Source organism: Scyliorhinus torazame, chromosome 22, assembly GCF_047496885.1.
Source record: "Scyliorhinus torazame isolate Kashiwa2021f chromosome 22, sScyTor2.1, whole genome shotgun sequence".
NCBI lineage: Eukaryota > Metazoa > Chordata > Chondrichthyes > Carcharhiniformes > Scyliorhinidae > Scyliorhinus > Scyliorhinus torazame.
In genome coordinates this window covers 38747899-38766655 of record NC_092728.1, presented here as the reverse complement: position 1 = coordinate 38766655, position 18757 = coordinate 38747899, and the positions used below count along the sequence as shown (strand labels likewise).

The 18757-nt window shown below is 47.8% G+C and overlaps 1 protein-coding gene across 2 annotated transcripts in view; it reads right to left on the bottom strand.

Annotated features, from left to right (window-relative positions):
* Positions 1-18757, bottom strand: part of LOC140399018 (rab-like protein 6) — a 202136-nt gene that overhangs the window by 54984 nt on the left and 128395 nt on the right. For both annotated transcript variants that reach the window (XM_072488074.1, XM_072488073.1), the window contains exon 9: positions 8481-8845. In XM_072488074.1, the coding sequence (XP_072344175.1) occupies positions 8481-8845 (365 nt within the window). The remainder of the gene's footprint in view (positions 1-8480; positions 8846-18757) is intronic.

The following is an 18757-nucleotide window of genomic DNA, read 5'->3' as shown; positions in this document are numbered from 1 at the left end:
GGAAAAAGAACGGCGTCCACCCTGGAGAATGGACATGGGACTAATGGCGGATGAGGGTGTGTGTCTAAGGGTGAAGGGGTGTATTGAAAAGTACTTGGAACTCAATGATAATGGGGAGGTCCAGGTGGGAGTGGTCTGGGAGGCGCTGAAGGCAGTGGTTAGAGGGGAGCTGATATCAATCAGGGCACATAAAGGAAAGCAGGAGAGTAGGGAACGGGAGCGGTTGCTGCAAGAACTTTTGAGGGTGGACAGACAATATGCGGAAGCACCGGAGGAGGGACTGTACAGGGAAAGGCAAAGGCTACATGTAGAATTTGACTTGCTGACTACGGGCACTGCAGAGGCACAATGGAGGAAGGCACAGGGTGTACAGTACGAATATGGGGAGAAGGTTGCTGGCCCACCAATTGAGGAAAAGGGGAGCAGCGAGGGAAATAGGGGGAGTGAGGGATGAGGAGGGAGAGATGGAGCGGGGAGCGGAGAGAGTGAATGGAGTGCTCAAGGCATTCTATGAAAGATTATATGACGCTCAGCCCCCGGATGGGAAGGAGAGAATGATGTGTTTTCTGGACCAGCTGGAATTTCCGAAGGTGGAGGAGCAGGAGAGGGTGGGACTGGGAGCACAGATCGAAATGGAGGAAGTAGTGAAAGGAATTAGGAGCATGCAGGCGGGGAAGGCCCCGGGACCGGATGGATTCCCAGTTGAATTTTACAGGAAATATGTGGACTTGCTCGCCCCGCTACTGATGAGAACCTTTAATGAGGCGAGGGAAAGGGGACAGCTGCCCCCGACTATGTCAGAGGCAACGATATCGCTTCTCCTAAAGAAGGAAAAAGACCCGCTGCAATGCGGGTCCTATAGGCCTATTTCCCTCCTGAACGTAGACGCTAAGATTCTGGCCAAGGTAATGGCAATGAGGATAGAGGATTGTGTCCCGGGGGTGGTCCATGAGGACCAAGCTGGGTTTGTGAAGGGGAGACAGCTGAATACGAATATACGGAGGCTGCTAGGGGTAATGATGATGCCCCCACCAGAGGGGGAAGCAGAGAGAGTGGTGGCGATGGATGCTGAGAAAGCATTTGATAGAGTGGAGTGGGATTATTTGTGGGAGGTGTTGAGGAGATTTGGCTTTGGAGATGAGTATATTAGATGGGTACAGCTGCTGTATAGGGCCCCGATGGCGAGCGTGGTCACGAATGGACGGGGGTCTGCGTATTTTCGGCTCCATAGAGGGACGAGGCAGGGATGTCCTCTGTCCCCATTATTGTTTGCACTGGCGATTGAGCCCCTGGCAATAGCATTGAGGGGTTCCAGGAAGTGGAGGGGTGTACTCAGGGGAGGAGAAGAACACCGGGTATCTCTGTATGCGGACGATTTGTTGTTGTATGTGGCGGACCCGGCGGAGGGGATGCCAGAGATAATGCGGATACTTGGAGAGTTTGGAGAATTTTCAGGATATAAACTGAACATGGGGAAAAGTGAGTTGTTTGTGGTGCATCCAGAGGAGCAGAGCAGAGAAATAGAGGACTTACCGCTGAGGAAGGTAACAAAGGACTTTCGCTACTTGGGGATCCAGATAGCCAAGAATTGGGGTACATTGCATAGGTTAAATTTAACGCGGTTGGTGGAACAAATGGAGGAGGATTTCAAGAGATGGGATATGGTATCCCTGTCACTGGCAGGGAGGGTGCAGGCGGTTAAGATGGTGCTCCTCCCGAGATTCCTCTTTGTGTTTCAGTGCCTCCCGGTGGTGATCACGAAGGCTTTTTTCAAAAGGATTGAGAAGAGTATCATGAGTTTTGTGTGGGCCGGGAAGACCCCGAGAGTGAGGAAGGGATTTTTGCAGCGTAGTAGGGATGGGGGGGGGGCTGGCACTACCGAGCCTAAGTGAGTACTACTGGGCCGCCAATATCTCAATGGTATGTAAGTGGATGGGAGAAGAGGAGGGAGCGGCGTGGAAGAGATTGGAGAGGGCGTCCTGCAGGGGGACTAGCCTACAAGCTATGGTGACGGCGCCGTTGCCGTTCTCACCGAAGAAATACTCCACAAGCCCGGTGGTGGTGGCTACTCTGAAACTTTGGGGGCAGTGGAGACAGCATAGGGGAAAGACGGGAGCCTCGGTGTGGTCCCCGATAAGAAATAACCATAGGTTTGTTCCGGGGAGAATGGATGGGGGATTTGGAACATGGCAAAGAGCAGGAGTAACACAATTGAGAGATCTGTTTGTAGATGGGACGTTTGCAAGTCTGGGAGCGCTGACCGAAAAATATGGGTTGCCCCAAGGGAATGCATTCCGGTATATGCAACTGAGGGCTTTTGCGAGGCAACAGGTGAGGGAATTCCCGCAGCTCCCGACGCAGGAGGTGCAGGACAGAGTGATCTCAAAGACATGGGTGGGGGACGGTAAGGTATCAGACATATATAGGGAAATGAGGGACGAGGGGGAGATTATGGTAGATGAGCTGAAAGGGAAATGGGAAGAAGAGCTGGGGGAGGAGATTGAGGAGGGGCTGGTGGCTGATGCCCTAAGTAGGGTAAACTCATCGTCCTCGTGTGCCAGGCTAAGCCTGATACAATTTAAGGTGTTACACAGGGCGCATATGACTGGAGCACGGCTCAGTAAATATTTTGGAGTAGAGGATAGGTGTGCGAGATGCTCGAGAAGCCCAGCGAATCACACCCACATGTTCTGGTCATGTCCGGCACTACAGGGGTTTTGGGTGGGGGTGACAAAGGTGCTTTCGAAGGTGGTGGGGGTCCAGGTCGAACCAAGCTGGGGGTTGGCTATATTCGGGGTTGCAGAAGAGCCGGGAGTGCAGGAGGCGAAAGAGGCTGATGTTTTGGCCTTTGGGTCCCTAGTAGCCCGGCGCAGGATACTGTTGATGTGGAAGGAAGCCAAGCCCCCGGGTGTGGAGACCTGGATAAATGACATGGCAGGGTTTATAAAGCTGGAACGGATTAAGTTCGTCCTAAGGGGATCGGCTCAAGGGTTCACCAGGCGGTGGCAACCGTTCGTCGAATACCTCACAGAAAGATAGAGGGAATGGAAAAGAAGAAGACAGCAGCAGCAACCCGGGGGGGGGGAGAACCAGAAGGACTCTCAGGGATGTTAGTGTATAAGTATAATATGTATAGGTTGTTGTTATAGGTAATTGTATATTGGACTGCTGAATTGTATTTTTGGAGAGTATTTATTTGGGACAAGGCAGTTGCCATTTAGTTTTGTTTTTTAATTTTGATGCTGTTTAGAACATAGAACATAGAAAATACAGCACAGAACAGGCCCTTCGGCCCACGATGTTGTGCCGAACCGTTGTCCTAGATTAATCATAGATTATCATTGAATTTACAGTGCAGAAGACCATTCGGCCCTTTAGAGTCTGCACCGGCTCCTGGAAAGAGCACCCTACCAAAACTCAACACCTCCACCCAACACCAAGGGCAATTTTGGACATTAAGGGCAATTTATCATTGGCCAATTCACCTAACCTGCACATCTTTAGACTGTGGGAGGAAACCGGAGCACCCGGAGGAAACCCACGCAGACACAGGGAGGACGTGCAGACTCCGCACAGACAGTGACCCAAGCCGGAATCGAACCTGGACCCTGGAGCTGTGAAGCATTGTGCTATCCACAATGCTACCGTGCTGCCCTTAAGAACAAATAAATCTACACTATATCATTTTACCGTAATCCATGTACCTATCCAATAGCTGCTTGAAGGTCCCTAATGTTTCCGACTCAACTACTTCCACAGGCAGTGCATTCCATGCCCCCACTACTCTCTGGGTAAAGAACCTACCTCTGATATCCCTCCTATATCTTCCACCTTTCACCTTAAATTGATGTCCCCTTGTAATGGTTTGTTCCACCCGGGGAAAAAGTCTCTGACTGTCTACTCTATCTATTCCCCTGATCATCTTACAAACCTCTATCAAGTCGCCCCTCATTCTTCTCCGTTCTAAGGAGAAAAGGCCTAGCACCCTCAACCTTTCCTCGTAAGACCTACTCTCCATTCCAGGCAACATCCTGGTAAATCTTCTTTGCACCTTTTCCAGAGCTTCCACATCCTTCCTAAAATGAGGCGACCAGAACTGTACACAGTACTCCAAATGTGGCCTTACCAAAGTTTTGTACAGCTGCATCATCACCTCACAGCTCTTAAATTCAATCCCTCTGTTAATGAACGCGAGCACACCATAGGCCTTCTTCACAGCTCTATCCACTTGAGTGGCAACTTTCAAAGATGTATGAACATAGACCCCAAGATCTCTCTGCTCCTCCACATTGCCAAGAACTCTACCGTTAACCCTGTATTCCGCATTCATATTTGTCCTTCCAAAATGGACAACCTCACACTTTTCAGGGTTAAACTCCATCTGCCACTTCTCAGCCCAGCTCTGCATCCTATCTATGTCTCTTTGCAGCCGACAACAGCCCTCCTCACTATCCACAACTCCACCAATCTTCATATCGTCTGCAAATTTACTGACCCACCCTTCAACTCCCTCATCCAAGTCATTAATGAAAATCACAAACAGCAGAGGACCCAGAACTGATCCCTGCGGTACGCCACTGGTAACTGGGATCCAGGCTGAATATTTACCATCCACCACCACTCTCTGACTTCTATCGGTTAGCCAGTTCGTTATCCAACTGGCCAAATTTCCCACTATCCCATGCCTCCTTACTTTCTGCATAAGCCTACCATGGGGAACCTTATCAAATGCCTTTCTAAAATCCATGTACACTACATCCACTGCTTTACCTTCATCCACATGCTTGGTCACCTCCTCAAAGAATTCAATAAGACTCGTAAGGCAAGACCTACCCCTCACAAATCCGTGCTGACTATCCCTAATCAAGCAGTGTCTTTCCAGATGCTCAGAAATCCTATCCTTCAGTACCCTTTCCATTACTTTGCCTACCACCGAAGTAAGACTAACTGGCCTGTAATTCCCAGGGTTATCCCTAGTCCCTTTTTTGAACAGGGGCACGACATTCGCCACTCTCCAATCCCCTGGTACCACCCCTGTTGACAGTGAGGACGAAAAGATCATTGCCAACGGCTCTGCAATTTCATCTCTTGCTTCCCATAGAATCCTTGGATATATGCCGTCAGGCCCGGGGGACTTGTCTATCCTCAAGTTTTTCAAAATGCCCAACACATCTTCCTTCCTAACAAGTATTTCCTCGAGCTTACCAATCTGTTTCACACTGTCCTCTCCAACAATATCGCCCCTCTCATTTGTAAATACAGAAGAAAAGTACTCGTTCAAGACCTCTCCTATCTCGTCAGACTCAATACACAATCTCCCGCTACTGTCCTTGATCGGACCTACCCTCGCTCTAGTCATTCTCATATTTCTCACATATGTGTAAAAGGCCTTGGGGTTTTCCTTGATCCTACCCGCCAAAGATTGTTCATGCCCTCTCTTAGCTCTCCTAATCCCTTTCTTCAGTTCCCTCCTGGCTATCTTGTATCCCTCCAATGCCCTGTCTGAACCTTGTTTCCTCAGCCTTACATAAGTCTCCTTTTTCCTCTTAACAAGACATTCAACCTCTCTTGTCAACCATGGTTCCCTCACTCGATCATCTCTTCCCTGCCTGACAGGGACATACATATCAAGGACACGTAGCACCTGTTCCTTGAACAAGTTCCATATTTCACTTGTGTCCTTCCCTGCCAGCCTATGTTCCCAACTTATGCACTTCAATTCTTGTCTGACAACATCGTATTTACCCTTCCCCCAATTGTAAACCTTGCCCTGTTGCACGTACCTATCCCTCTCCATTACTAAAGTGAAAGTCACAGAATTGTGGTCACTATCTCCAAAATGCTCCCCCACTAACAAATCTATCACTTGCCCTGGTTCATTACCCAGTACTAAATCCAATATTGCCCCTCCTCTGGTCGGACAATCTACATACTGTGTTAGAAAAGCTTCCTGGACACACTGCACAAACACCACCCCATCCAAACTATTTGATCTAAAGAGTTTCCACTCAATATTTGGGAAGTTAAAGTCGCCCATGACCACTACCCTATGACTTCTGCACCTTTCCAAAATCTGTTTCCCAATCTGTTCCTCCACATCTCTGCTACTATTGGGGGGACTATAGAAAACTCCTAACAAGGTGACTGCTCCTTTCCTATTTCTGACTTCAACCCATACTACCTCAATAGGGTGATACTCCTCGAACTGCCTTTCTGCAGCTGTTATACTATCTCTAATTAATAATGCCACCCCCCCCACCTCTTTTACCACCCTCCCTAATCTTATTGAAACATCTATAACCAGGGACCTCCAACAACCATTTCTGCCCCTCTTCTATCCAAGTTTCCGTGATGGCCACCACATCGTAGTCCCAAGTACCGATCCATGCCTTAAGTTCACCCACCTTATTCCTGATGCTTCTTGCGTTGAAGTATACACACTTCAACCCATCTCCGTGCCTGCAAGTACTCTCCTTTGTCAGTGTTCCCTTCCCCACTGCCTCACTACATGCTTTGGCGTCCTGAATATCGGCTACCTTAGTTGCTGGACTACAAATCCGGTTCCCATTCCCCTGCCAAATTAGTTTAAACCCTCCCGAAGAGTACTAGCAAACCTCCCTCCCAGGATATTGGTGCCCCTCTGGTTCAGATGCAACCCGTCCTGCTTGTACAGGTCCCACCTTCCCCAGAATGCGCTCCAATTATCCAAATACCTGAAGCCCTCCCTCCTACACCATTCCTGCAGCCACGTGTTCAACTGCACTCTCTCCCTAGCCTCGCTATCACGTGGCACCGGCAACAAACCAGAGATGACAACTCTGTCTCTCCTGGCTTTTAACTTCCAGCCTAACTCCCTAAACTTGTTTATTACCTCCACACCCCTTTTCCTACCTATGTCGTTGGTACCAATGTGCACCACGACTTCTGGCTGCTCACCCTCCCCCTTAAGGATCCTGAAGACACGATCCGAGACATCCCTGGCCCTGGCACCCGGGAGGCAACATACCTTCCGGGAGTCTCGCTCGCGACCACAGAATCTCCTATCTATTCCCCTAACCATTGAATCTCCTACAACTATTGCTTTTCTATTCTCCCCCCTTCCCTTCTGAGCCCCAGAGCCAGACTCAGTGCCAGAGACCTGGCCGCTAGGGCCTTCCCCCTGTTTATATATTATTTATTTCTTGTTTAAAAAACTGGCCATTGTTATTTATATTGTTATATTACTGTGTAAAAGATACACAATGTACTGTTATGGTTGGCCAAAAATTTTGAATAAAATATATTTTTTAAAAAAGGGCACAAATTGATCAGGGATAGTCAGCATGGTTTTGTTAGGGGAAGAACATATCTTCCTAACTGAATAGAATTTTTTGAGGAAGTAACAAGGAGGATTGGTGGATGTGGTCTACCTGGATTTCAGCAAGGCATTTGACAAGGTCCCACATTACAGACTGGTCACAAAGTGAGAACTCATTGGAGACGGTGGAAAGAAGCAGTTTGGATCCAACATTGGCTCAGTGGCAGGAAACAATGGGTCGGATGTTTTTGCGAATGGAAAATAGTTTCCAGTGGTGTTCCATAGGGCTCAGTGTGGGGCCCTTATTTGTTGTATATATTAATGATTTAGACTTAAATATGGGAGGGATGATTGGGAAATTTGCAGATGACACAAAAATTGGGCGTGTCATTGATAGTGAAGAGTAAAGGGGAAGGTAAACAAAGTGAGATTAAACAAATATTGAGAGGGGTTGAGGAAGTGGGAAACCTTGGGATGCATATCCACAGGCCCCTGAAGGCGGGCAAGTTGGTGACGAAAACATATGGGATTGTTTTCCTTTATTGGGCGAGGTATTGAATACTGAAGCAGGGATGTAATGATGGAACTGTATAGGCTGGTGAGGCCACAGCTGATGTTTTGTGTATAGTTCTGGTCACATTACAGAAAGGACATAATTGCTCTGGAGAGAGTGTACAGATTTCAAGAGGGCTGAAAATATGCAATTGGATGGCTAAGGTTTTTTCCATAGGACAGAGGAATGACCTAACTGAGGTTTATTAATGTAATTGAGGGGCTGAGATAGTGTAGCCAAGATAAACCTGTTTCCCCCCAGCTGAAAGGTCAATTATCGAATGGCTTAGATTTAAGGTGATTGGTACAAGGATTAGAGAGGACATGAGGGGCTGGGTTTCTGCACCATAACCTTTCTGTGGTTCTATACCTCAACTCCCTTTACTGGCGTCAGTGATACCCCTATCCAAAAGAAATAACTCTCCATCTCAGTCCTGAAATTTTCAATTAACCTCCAGCATTCACAACTTTCAGCATTCAACCCCATATCCACCAGCCACTGTGTGGAAAAATGTTTCCTGATTTCCTTGCTGTGATTGTGATCACATCCTCCTTCCTAAGCAGAGGATGTAGCTTTTCGCTATCTCCCTTACTGAATTCTGAGTGCACCCACAATCGCTCAATATCTTACCGGCTTTCGCGACAGTAGTCTCTGGTGTGGAGGAGCCGCCGAACAGTCGTGAGATAAAGCTGCGTTTCTGAGTGGCAGGTGCAACCAGGGTGCTGGTGGAGGAAGAGGGTGAGCTGAGCGGTGGGCTTGATACCTCAGGGACAGGGCCTGGCTCAGCAGGGGGTGACACTGATGGTGGGGGTGGTGAACCTGATGGAGTGGGAGGTGCTTGCACAGGAGGGTGAGGGGTTCCAGGGCTGGAGTTGGTGGTGGAAGCTGAGCTCGGGGGCACCACAGGGGACTGTGACCCAGATGATGAGCTTTGACCATTGGTTGGTAAAGGGGAATTGAAGCCACGATTCTTGGTATCCATTAGCTCGAGAAATCTGAAAGACACAAAGAGAATTCAAGGTGAAAATCGAAAATGCTGGAAACACTCACGTGGTCTGTGGGAGGGATCTGGACTAGTGGCGAGACAAAGAGTGTTAACATTTCAGACCTGTGATTTCTCATCGGAATTCATTGGATTCTAATGCATGGATGCTAGGATCACTGAAAATTAATTTAGTCAAATCTCTTACTGAACGAAGAGCTCATGTTCTGCAGCAGATTAACACGCTTTTGTTGCGGTACTGAGGAATGCCTTTCAGGTGGAAGAGAAAGATCTCGTCACACTATTTCCATGCTTCTCCCTGTTGTCCTGGTCCATACTTATCCCTTATTTTTTGTTATTAATAATAATAATCTTTGTTGTCACGAGTAGGCCTACATTAATACTGCAATGAAGTTACTGTGAAAAGCTCCTAGTCGCCACACTCCAGCACCTGGAGACACATAGGGAGAATTCAGAATGTCCAATTCGGGACTCGTGGGAGGAATGTCCAATTCGGGACTCGGGTGCTCCGGTTTCCTCCCACAGTCCAAAGACGTGCAGGTTGGGTGGATTGGCCATGATAAAAATTGCCCTTCGTGACCAAAAAGGTTAGATGGGGTTATTATTGGGTTACGGGGATAGGGTGGAAGTTAGGGCTTGAGTGGGTCGGTGCAGACTCAAAGGGCCTCAAAGGGGAAAGCAGCCTATGGTCACCTGGGACTATGACGACTTTACAATTACAATCAAGCAAAGCACAGATTTGATCATTCTCATCCTCGTTTTCAAAACTCTTAATGGCCTCGCCCCTTTCTATCTCTGAAATATTCTCCAGCCCTACAACCCTCAATATTCTGAGCTCTCATTCTGACCCCTTGTGCATTACTCATTTTAACTGCTGTGCTATTTCTACCCATGCTTTTGACTTCTCAGACCCTAAACTCAAAATTCCCCCCAGATCACCCTCCTCTTAGATACTTCTGAAAACCTGCATTTTGACCAAACTTTTAGTCATAGCTCATGTTTCAACTTTTGGGATGTACTCAGGCCAGGAAAGGTGCTATAGAAATTAAGTTCTTTCATTGGCTCCAGTCTGGCCGCCACTCTTCACAGCAGCGTGATCTCTACAGCAATCCAGCAAAGATGTCAGTCACGGCCCCTGAAATTTCCTCCCTTGCTTCCCTCAGTATTCTGGGGTAAATCTTTCATAGAATTTACAGTGCAGAAGGAGGCCATTTCACCCATCAAGTCTGCACCGGCTCTCTGAAAGAGCATCCTACCCAACTGCACACCTCCACCCCATAACCCAGTAACCCCACCCAACACTAAGGGCAATTTTGGACACTAAGGGCAATTTAGCATGGCCAACCTACCTAACCTGCACATCTTTGGACTGTGGGAGGAAACCGGAGCACCCGGAGGAAACCCACGCACACACAGGGAGAACGTGCAGACTCCGCACAGACAGTGACCCAAGCGGGAATCGAACTTGGGACGCTGGAGCTGTGAAGCAATTGTGCTAACCACCATGGTACCGTGCTGCCCCTGTCATCAGACTTATCTACCTTAATATATTTTAAAAGACCCAATACCTTCTCCTTTTTGATGTCAACATGACCCAGACTATCCACACACCCTACCGAAGAAACATCTTCCACAAAGTCCCTTTCTTTGATGAACACTGATGCAAAGTACTCATTTAGTACCTCGCCCATTTCCTCTAGCTCAACGCGTAGATTCCCCCCCACTGTCCTTTAGTGGTCTAATCCTTTCCCTGGCCACCATCTGGCTTTTTACATATGAATAAAAAGCTTTCGGATTCATCGGAATCCTACTTGCAAAGGACGCGGTTTGATTGATTAGCTGGTGGCCAATGGATTGGTCCAAAAGGCTGTGCTCTGTCCGGTATCAGGTGGTGATTGGATCTGATCTCACTGGAATGTTTTTTTCAGCCTCCAAGCTTTGAGTTCAGTTTCAGTTTTGATTTTGGCAGCAGGAAGGAGACAAGAACCTCTCTGTTTTTCCCCAGAAAGGCTGCGTTTCTGAACTGACAGAGAGCCCGGATGAATCTATTTACAGAAGAAGTATTAAAGGCTGTGCAAGCAAAGTCCAGACTCTGCTAACTCTCTCCAGAAAGGCAAAGGCAGAACCGACCAACTTTCTGTCCAGAAAGACAGAGGCCTGAAGACAAACCACAAACTGAAAGCACATTTGATGAAACGCAAGTTACCTCTCCTGGAAAAGCTGTGAGTAATGCATTTTTACTGAGTACCTGAATTAAGACATCGACAAAAAAGATCAATACAGGCTACAAACCAAAGTCTTTAATCTCCAAGCGTGCTGTGAAGAAAAGTGTGCAAGGACCATCATCTGAAATAAAGATTATTCCTTCCCTGTACATATTTTCTTTACCCCTTTCCACCCCTCTGTGTTTGTCTGACTTGTGTGTGTAGTGGGTGGGAGGCAAGTTAAAGTGAGTATTAAGTATTAGCTTGTTGTAAACCAGTTGTATTTGCTGTATATTTCATTACAGCTCTTGTTATAAATAAACAATAATTGTGTTTGCATTTACAAACCTGGTGACTGTAATTATTGGGAAGCCAAGACTTCAGATATTTTTCACAGAATTATTGGTTAATTCACTTGTGTTATGACTCGTGGGCTCGTGGGGCTGGAATTGACCACGCACGAGGCCAGGGTGCCGTTACAAAGGCTTTAGCTGCCTCTAATTATTATTATCCTAATCTCAAATCCCTTGTTGAACTCCATCTCTCCACTTCACTCTCCATCGTCACAACTTTACTTCAAACCCATCTTTCCATCACTTTCTTTATCTTTCCCAGCCTGATACCCATTCTGCCCTTTGAATATTTTCTACATTAGCTGAATAGTATAAATCCAAGTAGTTTTCACAGAGTCATAGAATCCCTACAGTGCAGAAGAGGGTCATTCAGATAATAATAATCGCTTATTGTCACAAGTAGGCTTGAATGAAGTTACTGTGAAAAGCCCCTAGTCTCCTGTTCGGGAGGCTGGTATGGGAATTGAACCCGCGCTGCTGGCCTTGTTCTGCGTTACAAGCCATCTATTTAGCCCACTGTGCTAAACCACCCCAGATAGCCCATTATGACTGCATAGAAATAGAACTCTACTTAGGCCCACTCCCTCGCCCTATCCTCGTAACTACCTAACCTGCACATCTTTGGACACTAAGGGGGAATTTAGCATGGCCAAGCCACCAAATCTGCACATCTTTGGACTGTGGGAGGAAACCGGAGCACCTGGAGGAAACCCACGCACACACGGGGAGAACGTGCAAATTCCACAGACAGACACCCAAGGCCGGAATTGAACCTGGGTCCCTGGCACTGTGCAACAGCAGTGCTAACCACTGTGCCACCCTTTTCTCCAATGCAGTGGGATTTCCTCGGCATTCAATGGCTCCACTTGGACAATTTTGAGCACAGATCCCATCCTTCACCTCTCTTTGCAACCTGAAATGCTTTCAGGGGTGTTTGCTTCAGCCCGTCTGCAACCTCCACCCTTGGAATCACTTATTCGGTGCTGTGAGCTTCCATGACACACCGAAGTAGTCACATATTACACAACTCTCACCTTTTCTCTCTCTCTCTCTCTCTCTCACACACACACACACACACACACACACACACACACACACACACACAGTGAATCTAGACATTTTGTGCTTTGACAGATAGCAGTCATTGATCTGAGCCTCAAATATAAATGTGATGATTCCACCCACCTGGTCAATCACATAACTGAAGAAGTTCCAGCGGCTCCAAATTCCTAATCAAAAAGCAGGCTGCTTCCCTTAGAAAATGTACAGCTATGGCAGGATAAAATGCAGCACACCCACTCTGTGCCTCAATAAGCTCAGGTTTAGCTCTTGCCAAGAAACTGGGTATCACAGCGCTGAAAGGTGACTGCTGATTGAAAATCTAATCTCTCGTGGAGCCTCTGACCAAACATTGCAATGGCTTCAAATAAATAAATTAGAGACACTACGGATTCAATATCAGCAACAATAGCCTTCTCTTACAGCAGATAACTGAGCTGTGAACACGTGTGGCTCTTACTGACAATCATCCTCTAATTCACTGTCGAACTGTCAGTGTTAGAGGGCGTTACCTCACACAGCTTGCAACCATCTGAAAATCGTGTTTCCTCAGGCAAGTTATATAATGTGAGCATCAAGGACAAAAAACATTTCCTGATTACCAATCACGTTCTCTGGCTCTATTCGCCCTCCTCTTCAGCAACTCTCAGCTTGTTTGAACTGCTCACTAACGGTAACATATCGCAGGACACCCAAACCCAAACTTCCATTTTGTTATGTTGCTTCGACCGCAATTCTTTGGTTTATCCCTGTAATCCAGCTCTCGACTTGGAGCTCTCTCAGTGCCAGAGTGGGGAGGTTCCGCGGAGGGAGAGAATGAGGGAGTCACTGAACAACAATGATAATTCAGGCACTGCACCTTGCACTGTCTAGCAAGAGATCAATTGATCCCTGCTGCGAAGCTGAAAACAAAGCAACTTTGGTAGATGACAATCCCTTAAGTTACCTTGAGCATATTTCCACTGACATACATGGAACATAGAACAGTACAGCAGAGAACAGGCCCTCCGGCCCTCGATGTTGTGCCGAGCATTGTCCGAAACCAAGATCAAGCTATCCCACTCCCTGACATTCTGGTGTGCTCCATGTGCCTATCCAATAACCATTTGAAAGTTCCTAAAGTGTCCAACTCCACTATCACAGCAGGCAGTCCATTCCACACCCTAACCACTCTCTGAGTAAAGAACCTACCTCGGACATCCCTCCTATATCTCCCACCCTGAACCTTATGATTATGCCCCCTTGTAACAGCTACATCCACCCGAGGAAATAGTCTCTGAACGTCCACTCTATCTATCCCCCTCATCACCTTATAAACCTCTATTAAGCCGCCTCTCATCCTCCTCCGCTTCAAAGAGAAAAGCCCTAGCTCCCTCAACCTTTCCTCATAAGACCTATCCTGCAAACCAGGCAGCATCCTGGTAAATCTCCTTTGCACCCTTTCCAATGCTTCCACATCCTTCCTATAGTGAGGTGACCAGAACTGCACACAATACTCCAAATGTGGTCTCACCAGGGTCATGTACAGTTGCAGCATAACCCCGCGGCTCTTAAACTCAAGCCCCCTGTTGATAAACGCTAACACACTATAGGCCTTCTTCACGGCTCTATCCACTTGAGTGGCAACCTTCAGAGATCTATGGACATGAACCCCAAGATCTCTCTGTTCCTCCACATTCCTCAGAACCCTGCCGTTGACCCTGTAATCCGCATTCAAATTTGTTTCTACCTAAATGAATCACCTCGCACTTATCAGGGTTAAACTCCATCTGCCATTTTTCGGCCCAGCTCTGCATCCTATTAATGTCTCTTTGCAGCCTACAACAGCCCTCCACCTCATCCACTACTCCACCAATCTTGGTGTCATCAGCAAATTTACTGACCCACCCTTCAGCCCCCTCCTCCAAGTCATTGATAAAAATCACAAATAGCAGAGGACCCAGCACTGATCCCTGTGGTACACCGCTGGTAACTGGTCTCCAGTCTGAAAATTTTCCATCCACCACAACCCTCTGTCTTCTATGTGATAGCCAGTTACTTATCCAATTGGCCAAATTTCCCTCTATCCCACACCTCCTTACTTTCTTCATGAGTCGACCATGGGGAACCTTATCAAACGCCTTACTAAAATCTATGTATACGACATCAACTGCTCTACCTTCATCTACACACTTAGTTACCTCCTCACAGAATTCAATCAAATTTGTGAGGCAAGACTTCACGAATCCGTGTTGACTATCCCAGATTAAGCTGCATCTCTCCAAATAGTCATAAATCCTATCCTTCGGGACCTTTTCCATTAATTTACCAACCACCGAAGAAAGACTAACTGGCCTATAATTACCAGGGTCATTCCTATTCCCTTTCTTGAACAGAGGAACAACATTCGCCACTCTCCAGTCCTCTGGCACTATCCCCATGGACAGTGAGGACCCAAAGATCAAAGCCAAAGGCTCTGCAATCTCATCCCTTGCCTCCCAAAGAATCCTTGGATATATCCCATCTGACCCAGGGGATTTGTCGACCCTAAGGTTTTTCAAAATTGCGAATACATCCGTCCTCAGAACATCTACCTCCTCCAGACTACACGCCTGTATCACACACTCATCCTCAAAAACATGGACCCTCGCCTTGATGAACACTGAAGAAAAGTATTCATTCAACGCCTCCTATTTCTTCTGACTCCATGCACAAGTTCCCACTACTGTCCTTGACCGGCCCTAAGCTCACCCTGGTCATTCTTTTATTTCTCACATAAGAGTAAAAAACCTTGGGGTTTTCCTTGATCCGACCCGCCAAGGACTTCTCATGCCCCCTCCTAGCTCTCCTGAGCCCTTTTTTTAGCTCATTCCTTGCTACCTTGTAACCCTAAAGCGACCCAACTGAACCTTGTTTTCCCATCCTTACATACACTTCCTTTTTCCTCTTGACAAGGCATTTAACCTCTTTTGTGAACCATGGTTCCCTCACACGGCCATTTCCTCCCTGCCTGACAGGGACATGCCTATGAAGGACACGCAGTATTTGTTCCTTGAACAAGCTCCACTGTTCATTTGTGCCTTTCCCTGACAGTTTCTGTTCCCATCTTATGCTCCCTAATTCTTGCCTAATCGCATCATAATTACCCCTTCCCCAATTATAAGCCTTGCCCTGCCGTATGGCCCTATCCCTCTCCATTGCAATAGTGAAAGACACCGAATTGTGGTCACTATCTCCAAAGTGGTCTCCCACAAACAAATCAAACACTTGGCCCGGTTCATTACCTAGTACCAAATCCAAAGTTGGTACCGATGTGTACCACAACTTGTGATTGTTCCCCCTCCCCCTTAAGGATTCTGAAAACACGGTCCGAGACGTCACGGACCCTGGCACCCGGGAGGCAACATACCATCCGTGGTCTCTTTCGCTGCCACAGAACCGTCTATCTGTCCCTCTAACTATCGAGTCCCCAATAACTATTGCTCTCCTGCTCTCCCTCCTTCCCTTCTGAACCACAGGGACGGACTCAGTGTTGGAGATCCGGTCACCGTGGCTTACCCCTGGTAGGCCGTCCCCCTCAACCGTATCCAAAGCGGTATACTTGTTACTGAGGGGAACGACCACAGAGGATCCCTGCACTGACTGCTTCCTCCCAGCCCCTCTCACCGTCACCCATCTATCTTGATTCTTCAGAGTAACTACATCCCTGAAGCTACTATCTCTGACCACCTCTGCCTCCCGAATGATCCGAAGTTCATCCAGCTTCAGCTCCCTAACGCGGTTTCTGAGGAGCTGGAGATGGGTGCACTTCCCACAGGTGAAATCAGAAGGGACACTGACGGTGTCCCTCACCTCAAATATTCTGCAGGAGGAACATTGCACTGCCTTCCCTGCCATCCCCTCTACATAAAACAAGAAAAAGAAAGAAAGAGCTTACCTGTTATTCACTCTACCTCTTAGGTTAGAGGAGGTGGAAGGGTGGGGGACACTACTAGGTGTCTAGGGTTTAGGAACCGCCCAACTTAAATACAGGTAAAAATAAAACACTTAACCAGCAACCACTGCGCCCCGCACGAGAACAGCAATCGGCTGTTATGGGCCCGAACAAACAATTTAAATCTTTACTACTTACCCAGCAGTCACTCTGTCCTCACTCCGACCGGATTCAGCTGGAAACTCCCAACAGTACGTTTAAAATTTTTTTTACTCCCCTTCTCAGCAAGCACTCACTCAGCAACCACTGCGCCCCACACGGGAACACCTCAGGGAAAAGAAAAACTACTTACCAGTCACCAGCCAATCACTTACCTGCAGGCTGTGACGTCACGGTTCAACTTCTTTCTACTTCTACCTGCCCTCGAGTCTCCCTCTTGATCTTTACTCGGCTGGGATTGTTGTTTTTTGGTTAGAGGAGGAGGTAGGGAGGGAAACACTGAAGAAGTGTTTGGGGTTTAACTGTCACTTGACAACAGCTCCTCCACAAACCACCTTCTGGATACAGTGACCGCAATGCACTGATGCACATTTTCCCCGCAACAGCCTATCAGCAGCTCTGCTCTGCTGGATGCTTGCCTTCACTTGAACACAAAGGGTGTCTTGCTCAGGTACACGTTCTGGATACAGTGACCGCAATGCACTGATGCAAATTTTCCCCGCAACAGCCAATCTGCTCTGCTGCCCTCTGTTGGATGATATCCAATTTTATATTTGCTTTTAGTGAGCCCGCTCAATACCAGCTGGTATTAACAGCCAATGGACTTTCTAATGGCTAAGAACAGTTCCAGGGACGGTAAGTTGACCGGAGTTGTGGCGGCACGGTGGCACAGTGGATTAGCACTGGTGCTGCACAGCAGTGGGATCGATTCGGCCTTTGATGACTGTGTGGAATTTGCACATTCTCCCGGTGTCTGTGTGGGTTTTCAGCGAGTGCTCCAGTTTGATAGAATTTGCAGTGCAGAAGGAGGCCATTTGGCCCATCGGGTCTGCACCTGCTCTTGGAAAGAGCTCCCCACTTAAGCTCTCACCTCCAACCTAACCCCGTAAACCAGTAACCCCACCTAACCCAAGGGTAATTTAGCACGGCCAATCCACCTAACCTGCACATCTTTGGACTGTGGGAGGAAACACACGCAGACACGAGAAGAACATGCAGACTCCGCACAGACAGTGACCCAAGCTGTTTCCTCCCACCGTTCAAAGATGTGCAGGTTAGACGGAGTTACAGGGTTGTGGGGATAGGGCGGGGGAGTGGTGGAGTGCTCTTTCGGAAGGATGGTGCAGACTTGATGGGCTGAATGGCCTCCTTCTTCGCTGTAGGGATTGTGTGGACAAGCCTATACCCAATGCAGTGGAGTGTTCTTCCCAATCTTTCCGATAAATGTATGCTTTTTCAAAAACCTTTGATGCTGTATGTTTCCGCTAACCGAGATGCATTTTCCCCAATGTCTCTCGCTGGGAATGGCTCCATTGGTATCAGTCACACTCCTGCCAAGTCACAGTTTTCAGTTAAGAGGCGGTTACTGGGTCAGGGATGGGAAGCTTGGAAGACTTGCAGTCTATCATGGATCACCAGTCAGTGATGAGATTTATTTCCTCCTATTGTTTAGGGAAGTAGTGATACTACAGAGGAAAGGTCAGAAGTGGCTGCGGCCGTTGTGACGGAAAGGTGATTGAGGCTGGCAGGACACATATCTTGTCTCTCAGACACCCAGAGCGGTAGCAGAATGAACACCACTGGGGCAGACGATGACAAGGCTGGCCAAAAGAGAACTGGCAAAGTCCATTTAAGAAGGGCCTTCAAGAGCGGGACACCACCTGGGTTGGAGTGAGAGAGATTGTGATGGACTGGGGCCAGATGGCGGGGTCTACCTTCATGGTAGCACAAGTGGTTAGCACAGTTGCTTCACAGCTCCAGGATCCCAGGTTCGATTCCCGCTTGGGTCACTGCCTGTGCGGAGTCTGCATGTTCTCCCCGTGTCTGCGTGGGTTTCCTCCGGGTGCTCCGGTTTCCTCCCACAGTCCAAAGATGAGCGGGTTAGGTGGATTGGCCGTGCTAAATTGCCCTTAGTGTTCAAAAAGGTTGGCTGGGGTTACTGGGATAGGATGGAGGTGTGGGCTTGGGTAGGGTGCTCTTTCCAAGGGCCGGTGCAGACTTGATGGGCCGAATGACCTCCTTCTGCAATTTAAATTCTATGGTATGCACTGTGGTTGGGTGAGTGATTTCAATACTCAGTGAACATGTGTGAATTTTAAGCATCTGTGTTTATTGGTGTGTATATTTAAATTCCTGGGTTACTGCATGGTGGCAGA